Source organism: Orbicella faveolata, unplaced genomic scaffold (assembly GCF_042242905.1).
Source record: "Orbicella faveolata isolate gen_17 unplaced genomic scaffold, um_ofav_v1 contig_3, whole genome shotgun sequence".
Taxonomy (NCBI): Eukaryota; Metazoa; Cnidaria; class Anthozoa; order Scleractinia; family Merulinidae; genus Orbicella; species Orbicella faveolata.
Genome location: NW_028301558.1, coordinates 14,069,823 through 14,088,806, shown reverse-complemented (window position 1 = coordinate 14,088,806; position 18,984 = coordinate 14,069,823). Strand labels below are relative to the sequence as shown.

Genomic DNA, 18,984 nt, shown 5'->3' with positions numbered 1-18,984 from the left:
AATCATGAAAGTTCAACAAGGAGACATTGTCTTGATGTACAACCAAATTTTAAGGAATAATAATAAAAGAAAAGTGTGGTGCTTAGAAAGGAGAAATGCTACTATCAGTTTGTCCGGCGGTTTCTTATGTCTCAGTTAATCTTAGATTTTGACTAACTTAACTAAAGTTATGTTGTCTGTTCAACAGATCTAAATGAATGCGACAGAAAGACAAATGACTGTCATCAGCATGCCAGTTGTACAAATGAACGAGGATCATATTCATGCAAGTGTAACCGTGGTTTCATTGGAGATGGCTTTAAGTGCGGTCCTATAAATAAGGGTTCCTGTTCTGTAATCAGGAAATACTTCAGCAGTGTAAGCGGAAATTACGTCATTGATCCAGATAGCTCAGGCGGCCTGGCACCATTCACCGTTTACTGCGACATGAGTGATAAAAATGGAGTTGGCGTGACAGTGATCAGTCACGACAGTGAGAGCAGAACGCAGGTGCAGGGTTTTGAATCTCCTGGTAGTTACTCACGTGATATTCATTACACAGGAGCGAGTCTCTCTCAACTGGCGAGTCTCACCAGAGTCTCCTCACACTGTGAGCAGTTTATTAAGTACGAGTGTTATCATTCGTTCTTCACCCACAGCGGAACTATTTTTGCCTGGTGGGTGTCAAGTGATTCTAGTAAGATGACGTACTGGGGCGGAGCAACACCTGGCAGTGGTAAGTGCGCATGCGGGATGACCAACTCATGTGCAAATCCCAGTTATGGTTGTAACTGTGATATAAATGACCAAGTATGGCGAGAAGACAGCGGTCTCCTCACTGACAAGACTCATCTGCCGGTTAAACAGCTCAGGTTTGGGGATACTGGTACTAGTTACCTCAGCGAGCAAGGTTACCACACACTGGGAAAACTGAAATGTTATGGCATAGCATGAACACTGTCATCTTGAAATAAGTTTCTTTGCATTAGATTATCACTTTGAAGAATGTCTGGCCATGTTCAGCATTCGTATAATCATAAGGTTACGTTTGTACTGATTTACCATTTCGTAGCAGAAAAAAGCGCAAGTGAGGGTAAAAATACAGTAGAATCTCGATTTTTCGAACCCCGCGTACCTCGAACCAAAAGTCGTTTTCCTCCCGTCAGTTGAACACTGTAATTTCACCCCCGATTTTTCAAACCAATTTTTATTTCCCTTGGAGGTTCGCAAAATCGGGATTCTAAAGTCGGTTTGCTTGCTTCTCACTCGGTCAACATAACATAAGACAAGGAATCTCCGTACCACTTAGTGGCAACCGTGAAAAAAAGAATAAAACGAGGGACTACTTGTTCAAGCTGGTTCGTTTTCAGTCTAATTTCATTGTACACCCACTGAATTTCTTTACAGAGTTCCAAGCCGTAACGGTTTCGGTGATCACGTATCCACCCTTTTTGACTAGAAGAACGTTAGCTTGCACTCCAGTGGCTCGAGTGAATCACTCTACTTGTGTTTCCTAGCTCCTCATTCTCCGTAGAGGAGTAAATAAGTCCACGGCAGCCTCACATAAAACCACCTGCAGACATCACATGAGAACTGCTGCTACGTTTCAGTAACTCCTTTTCAAAGAAAAAAAAATGTCCTATATTTTATCCTTGTTTTGCAGGTCACTACATTATTTGAAATGCGTTATAAATGTTCCTTTGCTACTGAATTTCGATAGCCTATTCACTAATCACTAAAACCTGAACATTTGAGACCAGTCAAAATGAGCAAAGCCACTACTTCGCCGAATGCTTTTTGATAAAGTTGATGAGACCATTGGTGGAAGAGTCGTGTGACGTCACTGGTTCAGGTCCCTCCAGTTCTGGCTGAATTGCTTTAGCGAGCTGTTTGCCTAATTCAACTCTGCAAGAAAAAGGGTGTTTTGTAAGGAGAAATTCTAGCTGACTGGGCGAGATTGGTTTGATGTTTAAAATACAGTCGAACCCGTATTAAGGGCTTAATAGGGGTTGGTCGCGTAATAGGGGTTCGTGTACTTTGAATATTTTTTGGATTGGGTTAATTTCTTAGTGAACATTGGATCGCGCAAGACAATCTTAATAAACGTGTGTTGTAATGTTTTTATCAGTCGACAAATTCTACTTCGGATTCTTACCTGCCATCGTCTTTTCCGAAACAAAGTTAATTTACGCGTATTAAATTTTGGGTGGCCGCTTAAAAGGGGTGAGGACAATAGAGAACCCCTTTATCAGAACGACCAAAGGATGGTCGCGGCCGCTTAATACTGAGAGGTGGCCCGGTAATAGGGGTTTTAATTTACAGTATTTTACTGGTGACTTCGATATCTGGCCTCTTAATTGGGGGTGGTCGCTTGATAGGTGGCTGCTTCATAGAGGTTGGACTGTAAATTCTCCCTACCAGTGATATGAGAAGTGTATGTAGACCTGAAATGTGAATTTATATGCTGCAATACAAATTCAGAAGGGATGACTGGAGGAAATGACTGACATGTGGATGCTGCTGTAGTCATCTTCCTTAACAAAGCTTCTTTTCCGTTAAGCAAGAATTCAGCAATGTTTTTAATCCATCAAAAATGATTTTTGTTCAAGCAAGAACAAGCGCCTCGTCCAACTGATTGAACCTCAATTTTTGGTATAGAGGTTGACGTCTTACTTAAACGCTCTGGCGTTTCCCGTTCTCTTGAGAAAATAATGCATAAGCAGTGAGGAATTTCAGCCACTTACCCCCACTGGTCATATGAGTTGATATCCCAGATAACTCCCTGACAAAATATCTTGTGTTCATACATAGCTGAGGAAAAGAGCAAGCGCAACAGTAAGTGACGCAGTTATTATCATTATTATGATACCTGTATTTTTGTCTTTCTTCCTCATGTTTGCCTTTGGTTTAGTTCAAGCTTCACACGAAAATGGATGTAAAAGAAAAGGAACTAAACCTGGTTAACGTTTAACCTTTCTTGCGTCAATAGCTTGTGGCATGGGGAAGAGACAAATATGTATTTACGTTCTACAGATTTCTCTGGTCCCAAAGATCTTACAAACTCCAGCGGTTCGTAATGTTACTACTAACTTCCTATTTTCCACTCTTATTATATAGCTGAGAAAATTACTTCATTGTGATTGGCTGAGAGCAGGCCAATTTGTCGTTAATTCTTAATTTGCACCCAAGTGCAAATTAACGTGCACGCGTCCGCAATTTTCTTAGTCATATAATAAATGAGCAATCGTAGGAAAGCTCGAGCATTTAAAAGGATTTACACTACTCGTGACATTTTCAAATTGCACTTGCCTAAAGGCTCGTGCATTTTGAAAGAATTTTCAAATATCACTCGTCGTGTAAATCTTTTATTGCATTCGCATTCATATGATTACCTATACATGTGATTCCGCCGAAGTAGTCCTCAATAGTTCGATCATTCATCGAATATATTTCACAAAACTTCTTCATAATGCTATTAAAAGTGTAACTTACCGATCAAGGCGCCCAGGATAAAGGGAGTCAGCTTTTGAAACAATATGGAATTAGTGGGCTTATTTCCGGCAAATACCTGCAATGGAATCAGAGAGCTGGTCATGACTGTGCTATAGAACCTCGAACATATCGTATCTTTTTAAAAGCAATTTCCACATGAGTAATAAGTAATAAGTAATAAGTAACGTTCCTAGTTATCTTTCAACATGTTTCCAACACAAAATACGTCGACTCTTTATCAAAGACGATTAATATTAAGAAATCCTAGTTGACCTTTTCACGCGTACAGCATTCTTAGACGCCATGCTGAGTTACTGAGCTCGCTGTTACGAACTAAGAAATGTGTGCAAGAAATGTTAGATCCTTTTTTTTATATCTATCAGCTATAATTGTATCTTTTCAATCGACGGAAGCATTACTTTACTAAGGTAGAAACAAAGAAGTTATTTAATAATGAACCAAAGAAACAAGAGTGTCAAAACGGGGGACGAGTTAGACGTATTAAAGGAGCTCAGCCACGGTATTTTGAGTTATTTTGGCCACGTACAAAACTACCTTTAAATGGTAGGAAACCTGAAAATAATAATTTCCTCAGATAGAAAAACACTTAAGAGACTATAATAATAAACCACAAAGGAACAAGGATGGTTGAGGATAGAGAAGACTGACACGGATTACAAACGAAGAACTTGAAAAAAATAGGCTAACCTTTTAGACGATGCGCAAACCGTGACGTAACTACTTTAAGAAAGATGAACTTACGTGACACGCCTACTTTACCTACTGCGACTAAAGACCAGAGCAGATAATACCTTATGGGGCAAAATCCTCTCCAATGTTTCTCCTGTCTTTCCACTCTTCTCGAGCTCTGCGCGGGCTTCCTCGCTAGTCTTTCCTTTCATCAGGGCCTCGGGTTGGGCCAAGAAATTGGCCAAAAGAATCTGCCATAAATTAAAATGAGAGTTTAACAGGAAGTTTTTGTTTACTTTAAAACTGAGCATGTACGAAAGTTTGGGAGTACAAAAATCATTTCCCGCAAGACACTGTACCTTGTGATGTAATCCACCACGAATAGGATTCTGGGTCTCGACCGGCGCCAAGAAATCCCCTGGAATTAGCTTTGTTCCTGAAAAGAAAGCCGAGGGAAGTCTGGGTTGGATTTCAGACATGAACAACAGACGGTGGCATGGAAACAAATTTCTGCTATGGATGGTTGGCTTACAACTCACAAGTTTTCATTAAAAACGACTAAAATGCTTATGATAGCGAGAAACAATATATATTAAGCAGAAAGGTTCCAAGAACTTGATTAAAAGCTATTTTTTGCAGTCTAGTTGGCCTGCGAGCGGGATCTTTGATGAGCCTGCTCGCAGGCTGGAGTCAAGTGATTCATAGGTGCCGCTGCATAGCTATAGCTCAGGCTTTTAAGTCTTTGTTCAGAAGATGTATTAACGCTATCCAGCTGATAAAACACTATGTTCACAAATGTTCAAATGTTGTTGTTTATCGTGGTCAATGCACTTAGCTGCACCTAGCTAGTTCACAGTCATGCCACTTAAACTGAAAGAAACAAATATATCAACTAAACATAATAGGCTTAAAAATCCCAACTGGCGGGAGGCAGACCAGTTGGCTATTTACAAGCCTGACCGAGGAGTTGAACTGGGGTCTACCGAGAAACAACTCCAGCTCAGTGGTCAGAGCGGGACTTGAACCCGCGACCTCCGGATTTCAAGCCGGCGCCCTAACCACTCGGCCACGCTGCCTCCAGCGCAGTATGTTTTGTCAACACTAAGCCACTGAAAGGCGATTTATCCGGTAAATAGCCTTATTTGTTTTCTTCCTAATGGATTTGTAATTCCAGGAAGAGAAACAGAATCGACAGGAATCTGCCATTTGTGGTATAAGTCGGGACTTAATTCCTTAATTATCTCTCAAGTTCGCATGACAGCCCGGAGGAAATCAGAGATCGATTGCATGTTTGCCTACAAGATGTACACAGTGGATATTGTTAACAAAGGATCGGAACAAACCTTGGTGAATGAGCTGATAAAATGCATGCTGTCCATTAGTGCCAGGCTCTCCCCATACAATGGGACCAGTTGAGTAGTTGACATGCGCACCACTGCGAGTCACGGACTTGCCATTAGACTCCATGTCACCCTACCAAAAGACATGCGCACAAAGTTGTCACCTTATACATAACAACCTAATTAACTCTTGACTAACCCTAACTCTGTCATATCATGTTGATTGTTCACTGCAGAAAACGACCTTCTTAGACTGAAAAAAAATGAAAATTGACAACTTCAAATGGTCAATAATTTGTTATTAATTTTAAAACAGCATTGGTTGCCAAATGATTCCTACTTACCTGCTGAAAATAGGCGGCAAAACGGTGCATGTACTGAAATAAAAACAACAACAGTTTTAAGCGTAAATATTGACAACGATGTACTGCTCAGAGGGAAAATTTCCAAGAAATCTTAAGTCACATATAACAATATATAATTCATGAGAAGAAATCCAGCAAGAAAGAGAAAGGTTTTCCTTTAAATTACATTTACTTCTGTTCTTTATTTCTGTTCTTTGTTCTGGTTCTCTTATTTAAGTGTATTGCCCCAGTTTTGGTCTTCTTTAGCCTGCAAGCAGGTTCTCATGCCGCAGAGACAGAGCCTGCTCGCAGGCTAAGTCTTCTTCTATTGAAGCTCACTGTGGGTGGCATACTGCCAGCTCACTAGTAGTAAGGGCTCACCTGGTCATATGGAAAAAGGCCATGTGTCTGGGCGCCAAAGAAATTGTTGTACCAAACTCCTAACACAGCAAGGATGACAGGGATCTGTTCACAAAAGATGTTACAAACGGTAAGTTCAGACGAATTTGAAGAGATTTTCAGTCTTATTTTAACCTTTACTTGATACTTTCAAGGACTCAGTGTGAACTATAAAAACCAAAACACTCTGAGAATTATCAGTATCAGGTTCTCTGTTGTCTGTAAAATACGAAACCTATAGGGTTTCCCTGTATAATGTAACACGAAATGTTTGATTTCAAGGGTATGGCTAGCTGTCTACCAGATAGATTAAAGTGAAATCTTCCTTGCCAAATGATACTCTTATGGTGTTTAGTGAAATGAAAAGTAAATGGTTTATAATTTTCTACTCGCCTAGCTTTTGAACCAATCAAAACTGTTGTCATGTGACCAGCATTGTGCCAGTGGGTTACATGACATGCAGCAGTGTAATGCCGATTTTTTTTTTTCTACAACCTCTTACTAACTCAAACCAAATCCGTTCCCATTGCATTTGTAACCTGTTACTACCATTATCTCCCAACTCCGAATTTCTTGAACTAATTATTGTTTCCTCTGGAGGTTCAAGAAATCGGGATTCCATCGAATAACACTTGCAAGAACTCATAAGGTTAAAAATAGTATGAACTGTCTAACAGCAAGAAAGGTGTACCACAGGGGCATGGACGTAAAAGAATGATAAAGGGAGAATACTTACATTTTTTTCCAAAGGGGTAGAGCAGAAGTGATTGTCCTAAAACGAAATATCACATGCATGTCAAGTGCTCAATACTTTGACAAATGACAGTCATAGTTATTTCCTCTTTCTGTTTATTTCATTTTTTTAACTCCCTTTTTGAGTGATATCTGGTACAGCCCATTTCTGTTAAACTCTTACAAATTAGCTGCCCTGAAAAAATGTTTGCCAGTGCCCCTTTGTCCAAGATTGGGCACATTAATTTATTTCCGTGAGGTTTTCAATGAGCCGTTAAAAAACAAATCTTTATTCAGATTAACACTTGATTTCTGCTTTAGCCCACAACGTCAAGTTATTATGCATGTGGGAAGTTTGGAGAGCACTAATGAAGTTTAAGACTAGCTCAAGGCGCAGCCAAGCTTGTTGAGTGCTTCCTAAACTTCCCAAGAGCGTTATAACTCAACGACGCACATAAAAGCATGAATCAATTGTTTTAAAATGTGGCTGACGGAAATTATGTGTGACAACTACCAGTCGAAAAATTCCTATGGCAAAAGCAAAGTTTACTTCGTTCATGGGCTATCATACTACAACAAAGCAGCTTTTTTTTGGATACTGAGTTTGACAGCGCAGCCTTTCTAGCTATGTTATAAAAGGCAGCTTAAGCAAACCACGATGACGATGGCAATGAAAACGTCAACAAACAAAAGAATTAATGAGCAGTGCGTTATAAGTCTTAAAGTGTAAGTCTGCACTTATTTGCCGTCCTCTGCAAACCAACAGCGTGAAATGACTAAGTTTTGCGTAGTCTGAGGAACGCCAACGACGACGACCAAATTGTTTTGTATTTCCATGTTGAATTGAATGTTGTCATTGCATATTTAGCCTGTGCACGTTTTTAGAGCCAATAGTGCACTGTTTCAAACAGATCTAGACAATAGGTCACTTTCTATATTATATATTAGAATTCAGCTTGATAGTGAGGTTTAGAGGACACAAACAAAATAAATGAATAAACGTGGTCATTCACGTTTCTTTGTTTGTGCCCTCTAGGCCTCACTGCCAAGCTGAATTTTAATACATCAAAAACAGTCTATTGCGAATTTCGCTGGTAAAATACAAATTTATCTCTGACTGGGCATTGTCCTCGGCGTCGCCGTCATCGTTGCTTAAGCGCCCTAATATCTTTTTGGGTAGATGTTACGAAGTATTTACCATAGCATGTGCTCCAGCAAGAAGAGCTTCAAAGTTATCCATTCCTGCAGTGGAGAAATAGTGCAACTGCAATTACACGTACACCTCAACACGCTATGTTGAAACTGAGAGGCTGTGACAAGTCTTGCAGTCTTAACTAAAGGTAACTGAGAGAGTGTGGGGCTACAACAAAGCAAGACTTAAGGCAGTGAATGGGGCTATATATCTGTGTGCAGGGGAGGGGTGCACAGAGAGGTGATGGAGAGCATTGTACATTGCTCATGTTGTACTTCTCGCACTGCTCTTACTAATGCACGACAATATCCTCGCCTCAACAAAAGGTCAATGGACAATCTGCAGTCAGCTCTGAACAACATGGTCTGGCCCATCCGTGTAGTAACTCTTACTAAATCTGCTTCCAAGCTACCAGAGATGAACTATTTTACCATCCTCTAGCAGAGATTGTTTTTCACTTGATTTTAGATATAAATGTTGAAACTGACTGACAGAATGAGTTATGATTTTTTTTTTACCAATAAAGACAGCAATGGACATCCCAATAGCTGACCAAAGAGAGTATCTTCCTCCAACCCACTAGAGAAGAGAAGCAAAGAAACAAACAATAACGTGGTAAATAGAAATAGAAATAAGGAATTAACATATGTATGTACTAAAATCAAGTGTCACTAAAATAAGTTGTAAGTATCTTGATCCTAGCAGATTACATGCATGTTATTTGATGATTTTACAGAGACTGCACATTGTCGTTTTACATATTAGTAAATTTCACAATATTTTGCAGGGTGTACATTCAGTTACCACTGTTACTTACATCCCAAAACGCAAACATGTTTTTCTTGTCAATTCCGAATTTTGTGACCTCTACCTGTGGAAAAAAGGCACACATGATCAGATGGTGGCCAAAAGATCAGTGCTTAGGACACCAAACTCAGAGAACAAGGTTTTCCTCACTCAGGTTTACATGTATGAATGTTGGTTAGGACGACTGTAATGGACAGCATGAGGTATGTGCATGTACATGTAGGATCCCATCTAGGGAAGGGGAGGAGGGATAGAACTACGTATACTACAAGTCACTTCAAGTTACTGTTCATAGTAAGGTAAGGGTAAAGTCAAATGGCCTATCAGGTCAGTGCTTATCCTGGTTTCAGTAGCATGAAGTGAGTAACTTAAGTATTTCTACCCCCCCCCCCCCCCCCCCCCCCCCCGCCGCCCTGGATGGAATGCTAGTCCATTGCAGGATTACTCGTCAGATTATGTTCGGAGGTACCCATTTATACCCCTGGGCGGAGAGAGTTACTGTGCAAGTTTAGTGTCTTTCCCAAGAACACAACACATATATGTCCCTGGGTAGCCAAGGCTTGAACCGGGACTGCTCGATCTGGAGGCCAGTACACTAACCATGAGGCCACTGCGCTTCCGCAAGTTACTGTTCATGGTATGTCTTAATGAACCTGAAGAAGCTAGCAAATTTAACCATACCTCATTGGTGGAAAGAGCAATAAAGTGCTTTGCCACAGCTGATTCCTGTTTTGAGAAGAAGAAGAATTTTTATCAACAAAAGGATTAAACAAATGCCATGTTCTGTACATTCAAAATCAGCTACCTAGCTTACAAGAGATCACACAAACATATTCTTGTCATTGACACTTTCTCGTAGATGATAGCATTTTATAAGTGCACGACTTATAAGACCATCTAAGGCAAAACAAACTGACCTTTCAGTAAGGAACATACATCTTAAAAGTTTACTAACTTACATCCTTTAGCTTTTCTAGAAGCCACTCTCTTGCTGACTTTGCATTTGTAATAGTTTCTATAGTAGTGAACGTCTGCAATGAGATGTGCAGTAATAAACAATGACATAATTTTAATGGGCTGAAGTGTTCTTGGTACTAAATATAAACCGCTTGCAGGTGGCTTTTTCTTCTTCAGTCAGATGGCCCTGTATTCTCACAAACACATTAATGCCAAAAAAACATTATGGGTAAAGAGAGGTTGGGGTGAGATAAGTTACATCCTCATGCACTCCACACTTTTGTCCCAATCCCTTCTAATGCCCTGTACTCCCTGAAGTCCTTTATTTTTAAGCAAAAAAACAGAATACAAGCAGTCTTTACTAAATATGTTCCTCCAGTGCAGTATCTCAGGTCTGGTTGCAACCAACTTTGGCTGACAACCTGTGACTTGAAATGTCCAGAGTGAGTTGAGGTAGGTGTCTTAAAGCATGGGTCATGTGGTCAAGTGGCACTCAGAGAAGAAGCTTTTCAGTGGCTAGATAGTGCTAGATAAAGAAATCAAATATCATGGCAAATATTTTGTTTTATATGAGTGCTCAAGATAAGGGACAAGTCAGACTTACCAGATCAAAGGGTCAGATTTAATCATAAGGGAAGAGGGCCGTATAACATAAATTAAAATAATATTGATCAGACACCAAATCACAAAAAAAATCATTTGAAATTGATTTAAAGATCAATATTAACAAACATAAGCTTATGGTACCTTTGACGCTACAATAAACAATGTTGTTTCCGGATTTAATGCCGCCAATGTCTTTGCAAGGTGAGTTCCATCAATATTGGACACAAAATGGACATGGAGGTTTTTCTTGCCATAAGGTTTAAGGGCTTCAGTGACCATCAGAGGTCCCTTTGAAAAAAATTACAAGGCAGACAAATTGAAAACAATAAAATCATTTATGATTTATGGTATTATAATGTTTGTGCACTGCTTTTTGTAAATTAAGAATTACTGGAAAGCATGCTTAGCTTTTTGTATGCACCCTTATCTAATTATGTAGATCTTCACAGTTTACTCTTGCCTACCAAAGAACGATTACAGTACGTGGGTTGAATGTAAATTGCCAGGTAATAAAATGCAATTGATATGTATTTTGACTGAGTCAAACAAAAGGCAATTAATATTGAAGTTTAATCAAGGCTCAGTTCCCACTATGAGATGCACCTGCAGGAAATCATGGTACTTGTATTCATCATCTCTGACAGTCTGCATGGATATTTGTTTTCCATTGATGATTTACACAACTACATGTACTATGATTCCCTGCAGGCACACTTCATAGAGGGAATCTAAGGCTACAATTAATGTGTCAAGCCACAGCTTAAAAGGAATCTGAATTTTCATCATGTATTTAGACTAAAAATAGACTGAAAACCCTTAAATTCTGATAAAAATCTTTTGTCACATCTTGCATGTACCTGAAAAGCCTAGATCTTTAGTTTTATGGCTGTCAGCCAATCTTTTATCTTAATTAATAATGGTAATAGGACTGAGTGGAGTCCAATTCGGTCTGTAATCATACGAGCGATTAACAGAATTGGATGACCGCGAAGCAGGAGTCCGATTTGTTAATCACGAGTATGATTACAGACTGAATTGGACGACATGATGTCCTGTTAAAAATTAATCAAAACTATGACAAAATTCGAGAAATGAACAAACTATTGATTGAGTGCTGAATGATTAAATGCCGTTATGAATGCTGAAAAACACGGCAGTTTACTCAACAAAGTGCACCGCAACAGCACACGCAAAATGACGCGTACTGTCCAATTACAAGCATGACGCATATACACTGTCCAATTAATGCTCAAATCGGGCTGCTGACAGCCAATCACGTTCGAGAATTTTGTTATAGTTTTGATTATTACTAAAACCAACACTAAATATATTTATAATAATTATAGATCATTAAAAAATGTACCAGATCTGATCCTCCAATTCCAATATTCACAACATCTGTTATTGTCTTTCCAGTGTGGCCTGATAAGTAAATAACATTAATTTAGATTACTTACATAAAGTTCTATTTACTATTTTGACCAACATGTAAAAGGGTACTTTGTTTACATTTCATTGGAACAATGTTCTGTCAGGGACACCCAATGGATCCTTTTGGTAAATTATCTGTTTGGAAGGTCTTTAATCCCCTACGATTTTCTTAAGAGAATTGTCACCTTGAACTTTTGTGATTAATAAGAGAAATTTAATGCCTTTTGGTTTTTGGATTTATTTAATAAAATGTTATTTTGTGTATCAAAAATAGGACTCAGCTATGTATGATTTTTCTGGCAAGGCAACTAGACCAAAAGGTTTTCAGGAACGTCCAAAAAAGCCCTTACAGTTGAACCCTCATGATTATGCGGCCACCCCTATTGGGCGACCAGTAATCAAGGTCCCAATTGAGGGCTTTTCTTAACTATCGCTTTTACCTCTATTAACTGGCCAGCTCCCTTTATGCGGCCACTATCCATTTTACCCGTTTAATAGGGGTTGAACTGTAGTTAAATAAATCCATGAAGAGTCAAGTTCCCCTACAGAATGGCTGAACAGATAAACATTTTAAAGAATGCAGCCTAAAAGCAACCCAACAGAGGTTTAAAAGCACTTCAGATGGCCTAAAACAGCATTTTTGAGTATTTGAGAGAAACTGTCCTTGGGTGCCCAGGGCTCAAAATTGCGACTCACTGGTCGCCAATGCGACCAAAAATTGAGCACTGGCGACTAAATTTTCAGAACTGGTCACCAGCTGGCGACTTGCGTTTTGTCCGATAACTAAGGAAAACCACGACACAACTTTTGTTTTTAAATCTTTATATTAGGAAATCAATCGAATATGGTAGCTAGTTTGCAATTCACCTTTCTGTCCCCAGTAAAATAATGTCTGAATATTACAAGATAATCGAAAAAATTGAATGTACAATGTATTTTGACACGTCGATACTGCGTTCTGCGTTCACAGCGCGCAATATTGTTTCAGCAGCTTCTTCCGAAACTGGGATCGCAGGCGCACTTCAACACCATGTGCTTTTCACTTGCCGCGAAAATGACGGCAGATACCAATCAGATGAAGGAATTACGTGAGTTTTTTACGTGCGGGGAATGAAGATTCAGCCAAAAGGTTAATCCAAACTTTGAATACTTCTTCAGTTGCTGATGTAGGGAAAGTGGATTTCACCAAACTGTCGACAGCAAAAAGGCGTCGAGGAAAGCCAGTCGAAAATAAAGAACGGCATTTCGAAGAAGTAGCAAAGGGAAAATACGCAAGGACCCGTGTTTGTCTCAAAATGAAAACCACGGACTTAAAACGTTTTAAGCTTCGCTTCATTTAAAATGACTATGGAGACAACCATCACCTTCGGACCAGAGACATATCACCTGAGAACAACGGTAGCTTTATGACTAAGTGTTACTCGTGTTGTTTCTAATTGTTTTCGCTCTTCAATTGTGACTTTTCTTGCATGCAAAGTAACGTATAAAGTCGTGTTCTTGTGTAAGTTATATATAAAATAAATTGGCGACCAAAATTTACGATCTGGCGACCAAAATTTTTCCGTTAGTCGCCAGCTGGCTCCCGAACGAAATAATTAATTTCGAGCCCTGGTGCCCCTGTTTTGTTGCCGTCCAAACACAAGTTTAATTGTTAAAAGACATAAAAGACATAATTGCATATACCTTTCCATGTGCCATTTCTCACAGCCTGCAAAAAGAATTTTTTTATATTTTAAAAACAGATCATTTCAAATATATTCTATTGTCCACTCCAAAGAAATGTGCAATGAGATACTAAATACACTATATATGCCCTAGATGTAATATTAAAATTAAGCTTTGATTAAAAGTTATGCATTTCAAGAGAAAAGATCAGTTTTTTTGTGGACAAGAAATCAACAGATAAATAAATAGGAATTTGTAGTACCAAATCTCATGGAGAGGCTTTTCATCCACCATTTCCAGATCGAATAATAATCAGAATTTAGCAGTGTTGGTTTTTGTGGAGGAAGGAAAACCAGAGAACCTGGAGAAAAACCCTCACAGCAAGGCAAGAACCATCAACAAACTCAACCCACTTATGACACCAGGTCCAGAGTACAAACCCAGGCCACATTGGTGGGAGGAGAGCACTCTGTGCCATCCCTGCTCCCCATGACTATAAGGACGTACAGTGAAGTTCACAAGCTACAGTGTAGGTGCCCTATTATATTTGATTTACAATTTATAAAACAAATTGTAGCGGCACTTACATGGTGGTTCTCAGCCAGTTTGGTTCGCACCTTCCATGCACCCCTCCCTCTTCTACAACATTACCCTTTTTAAGTGAGAAAGGGAATCCATCTGTTTTTCTTCAACACCCATCCCTCAAAACTAACCTACCTCAGTGAAAGCCCTCATCTGGTTACAAACTGCATTCACATCATCCATAACCTGATGATGAACATATTAAATGTACTTAATGTCAGACCTCTGCTAACAGGAAAATCCTGCAGGCAGACATATCCCATAAACAGACACATGGCAATCATACCAGCCACATACAGTAAATTATATTATTAAATATTAATTAATATATTTAACACTATTTTAACTGCTCCTAAGCAGACACCATGTACCTCTACTAAGAAGACACTTTTTGGGTCCTAAGGGTGTCCACTAAAGTAAATAATAATAATGAGGTTTGACAGTATTATAAATTTGTTTAAATGTATAAATTTGTTTTACTTTGTTGTTTTTTGTCAAATTAAGTTAAGACTGGTTGTGCAGCTTTTACCAAGGGAAATGCGGGGGCTGACTGCTGATCTGAGGAAATATCTCTTAACTTGAAATCTCAATTGAGACAGATTTCTGACAAACATCTGTATTTTGATGAAAGTAATTGCAGTTATTGTGTACTAGTTTTGAACACTTTTGAGACTTTAAATCTACAACTGTCAAATACTTTCAAGGTGAAATACCTAGATACATGAACAAAGTGCACACAGGGCATATTTAAAGCTAATTTTAATTTGCATTGATCATCAGCCTGATAAATAAATCTAATGATATACAAATCCAGAATCCAGGAAAGTTATAGTACCTATAACCATCCAAGCAAGGGTAAAAAGAAATTACGAGGACTGGGGGTGGGGCTTTTGATCAAGAGTGAACATTTTTAAAGGAAAGAATGAAGCTTAACTGTATTTTAAAGACAGGTGGGGTGGAGATGCAAAGCAAAGATTAAGAGCATATCAACGAGGCTACAAAACTTACATTTTTTCCATCCACATTTATTGGTGTATTAGAACGGTTTCTAAGAGCGATATGGAGAACTGCTCGGTTCTGGAACAAAAAATACATGTCTAGTTACCGGAGCTTTCATCAGACTATGTTAATTTTTAACCAACTGCCCAGTGATAAATATTTATCTATTTTAAGCAGTTAAACACAGTGCAAAACTTATTTCCTATTAAACACACCTCAGTAAAATTAATCTTCTCTCCAGAAAACATCTTCTGCCGAGCGCTTTCAATTCCCCTGGCTTTGGCCTGTTTAATAGTAAAGAGAAAATGGCAGCAGCTAGTATGGTTATAAGTCTGCATACGAGCCAAGTGGCCCATCAGGCAAGAGGTTCTTTTGGTTTCTGTGACATGAAGTGACTAGGAATATTTCTACTCCCCCCTAGATGGGATGCTAGTCCATCGCAGGGTTATACCTCCCTCAGCATTTACCTCGCCAGTACCCATAATGTAATACACCTGGGTGGAGAGACTTTCAAAGTCTCTGGCACTTTGAATAAAATTGCCTTGCCCAAAAACACAAAACAATGTCTCTGGCCAGGGCTTGAACCCGGACCACTCGATCCACAGACAAGTGCACTAACCATGAGGTCACTGCATCTCCCAGCTAGTATGGGAATGGATTATGTTTCAAATGGGAAAAGCCAAGAAAAGAACTAACACACAGTATAGCAATGTGCAAAAGAAATATTTTTCACCTCTGGTGTTTCTCTACCTTAAAAACTATTATTGAACATCTCTAATTTATGTTTTCATCAAAAATAAAAACTATATAACTGCAGATTATAAAATTCTGTTAGAAAGGGTATACATGTTATGATCTCAAAGCCCTGCCTGTTAGTGGAGGCAGAGTGGCTGCTGGTTAGTGCGTTAGTCTCTGGATCGAGCAGTCAGGGTTCAAGTCCTGGCTGGGGACATTGTGTTGTGTACTTGGCAAGACTCTTTACTCTCACAGTGCCTCTCTCCGACCAGGTGAATAAATGGGTACCAGCGAATTTAATGCAGGGGGTAACCCTGCGATGGACTAGCATCCCATCCAGGGGAGAGTAGAAATATTCCTAGTCGCTTCATGGTACAGAAACCGGGATAAGCTGCAGTCTGATGGGCCACTTGGCTTGCAGGCAGACTTAACCCACTGTTTAAGACCAGACATTATTATTATTATTATTATTATTACACATACCAGATTCATAAGGTGCTTCATGGTCTCCTCTGTAATGATATTTTTGGAATAGTCAACTAAGAGAACACCATCTTGAGTATCAAGCTGTACACTTATGGAGAAAAGAAGGTTGTTAAAATACACCATTCTTGCATGCGTACATACATGTATCTTTAAGCTACACGTAGGTTTATTCTTTTTTATGCAATTTGTTATAAATTTCATATAATTTATATGATAAAAGAATTACATTATTGGAGTTAAATTTGATCAGCAGTAAGTTCAGAAAATAAACTTAAAAAAAAAGACACTGTCCCAAATTATGCATTTCATTAGTATTTAACACGTTGAGAATGTGCAAGATGATGATATTCTTGAAACCTCTACAGTCAAGTCTGGAATTGATCAGCATGAAAGTAAAATTATTATTAATTAATGGTGCTGTTGTGTTGATCAATAGACCAGCTTTAAATCCCTTTCTTGCCTGATGTGTGCACCCCCACCGCTTTCCAACCACTGCCCGCATTACAGCTTTCCCCTGCCTTCAACCCAGAGGGTCCACAATAGGGTTCTCAATTCCCACTTTCCCACCCATTTTTTCCTGTTAATCCTGCCATCCCACCCTTTTTTGCCTTGAAATCCCAATCCTGCCCACTTTTTAAAGACGTTTCTGCGTTAATTATTAATTTAATTATTAATGCAGAAACTTTTTAAAAATCAAAATTGTATAAAAGATTACAAAAGAATTCATTGGATAGCAGATAAATAAGCCAAATGATTATAACGTTTCTTTCAGAAAACGGTTTACTGTTTTGTTTTCTTTTGTCCACGTATCAGTGAAAGAAAAAGATTGTTCATTCCCAAATTTAAGAGATGGCCCGTAAATACACTTGAGAGTTTCTTTCAAAGCTTTCAGCGTCTTCACTTTCCTTGAGATCTGGGCTCAGAACTTTTCTTTCCAAAAGAAGGTATTCCTGCTTGCGGATCCTTTTCAAAATATATGGCAACGCAATTCGTAGTTCGCATACTTCATACGGTAAATCACTATCACCACCATCCAGTGTGGTCATCCTGGCCAAAACAAAGCAAGCCCTCTGGAAAAGGTCGAAAGACTGGAAAAACTACAAAGGATTGTGGGGCCAAGATTACAGACGCAAGCGTCGAAAATGTCGGAAATGGACGGATGTCATTGATGTCAGAGGTCAACACAAATGATCGCAATCAGTAGAAATAGGACTCAAAGACCTCATACAGTCTCATGGTACTAATGTAGTCAAGCGATAATGGATACATTTGACAGAACCTGACAGGGTACAGAGCTGTTGCTATTCATTACTTGAAACCTGACACAGCTATATGCACATTTCTGCCAGCTTGTGGTTTTTGCACTGGTCAATAACAATTTATGACGTCATGTAAGAATTGAAACCCCTTATCCCGCTCTCTTCCCCTTACGAATCCCGCATCCCAACCTTATAAAAACATGAAATCCTGCTCCTGCTCATAATTGTAATTCCCGATTCCCGCCCCTGTTTTCAGCTCAAATCCCAAATATCACAGCGAAAAAAGCCAAATCCTGCATCCCGCCAAACCTATTGGGGACCCTCAACCCATACATGCACACTCCATGAGTGTTCAAAGGATACATGGATTATCTTTTGCTTTATTAATAGGCATATTAACCTACTAGTATAGACAACAACGGAATGTTCAATCCTGTATCAGAATGCAAGATTACTTGCAAAATTCATGTGGTGAAATAAACTGAAAGATATATTAAGACTTCCGTCAACTATGTGAAAACGTCTTGTACACGTTAAACGCTGTGATTGTTTGAATGCATATAAATGATGAAGCTTTACTTCAACACTGAACGCCTGCTGAAGGAATGATTACACTAATTATGCAGTACAAAGACCTGTGTAGTCACGAAATTTTAAGGTTTCATAAAAACAGAACGCTGCAACAAATTATGTCCTCTTTTACTATGTATCGAGATCAGATAAAGCTAAATTTCGGCCATTTCGTTACATAGATTATTATTATGACAAGTTCCACAGGGTCAAAGAAAATACAACTGTACTACAGGCCAATCTGAACAAAGCAAAAGAATTATTGAATAACAGATCAAGCTGTACAGCTGTACCTGAATTTCTCAAACCTCCCGGGATCTGCCTCAAACAGAGCGCGCATATGGAACTTGGAAGCAGCTTCATAATGAGACTGGAGCGCAGAAAACTCAGGGCACTCTGTAAGAGATGTAGCCATGTCTAACTTTGCGATTTTGGGGGCTGTGCTCATGAATATAGTCAAAGAAATGCAAAGTCACCCCAAGAACGGGGGCAATATCGCCTGAAAATCAGTCAGGCGTAATCCATCTGACAGCTACGTCATGTAACCGTCAAATGACGTCGCCTGTCACACGGAATTCAGGGCCTTCTCGAAGGTCCCTGGTCCTGAAAAGTTTTCGCACCCAGAAAGCGGTAGCAAACTCTCAAACCTCATGATTATAGAGCTGTTTTATTTACATGTTCTTAATATGACCAGAAGTTCACTTCGTACAAGAAGTTTC

General features: G+C 39.1%; 2 protein-coding genes across 4 annotated transcripts in view; one reads left to right on the top strand and one right to left on the bottom strand.

Moving 5' to 3' along the window:
* LOC110048129 (uncharacterized) overlaps positions 1-1,333 on the top strand; it is a 51,557-nt gene extending 50,224 nt beyond the window's left edge. For all 3 annotated transcript variants that reach the window (XM_089298538.1, XM_089298537.1, XM_089298539.1), the window contains exon 15: positions 188-1,333. In XM_089298538.1, the coding sequence (XP_089154664.1) occupies positions 188-933 (746 nt within the window). In that variant the 3' untranslated portion in view covers positions 934-1,333. The remainder of the gene's footprint in view (positions 1-187) is intronic.
* LOC110048162 (glucose-6-phosphate isomerase-like) lies at positions 1,326-18,800 on the bottom strand. Its single transcript, XM_089298558.1, has 22 exons — positions 18,559-18,800; positions 16,434-16,524; positions 15,431-15,499; positions 15,225-15,293; positions 14,352-14,402; positions 13,653-13,677; positions 11,902-11,960; positions 10,680-10,826; positions 9,935-10,006; positions 9,657-9,701; positions 8,986-9,039; positions 8,687-8,747; positions 8,175-8,218; positions 6,981-7,016; positions 6,227-6,310; positions 5,846-5,878; positions 5,505-5,634; positions 4,521-4,597; positions 4,284-4,412; positions 3,472-3,547; positions 2,724-2,790; positions 1,326-1,884 (listed from the first exon to the last, which is right to left on the bottom strand). Exons 1-22 carry the CDS (start codon positions 18,711-18,713, stop codon positions 1,758-1,760), a joined length of 1,701 nt encoding a protein of 566 aa, XP_089154684.1. The 5' UTR covers positions 18,714-18,800; the 3' UTR covers positions 1,326-1,757.
* Positions 18,801-18,984: the final 184 nt, after the last annotated feature.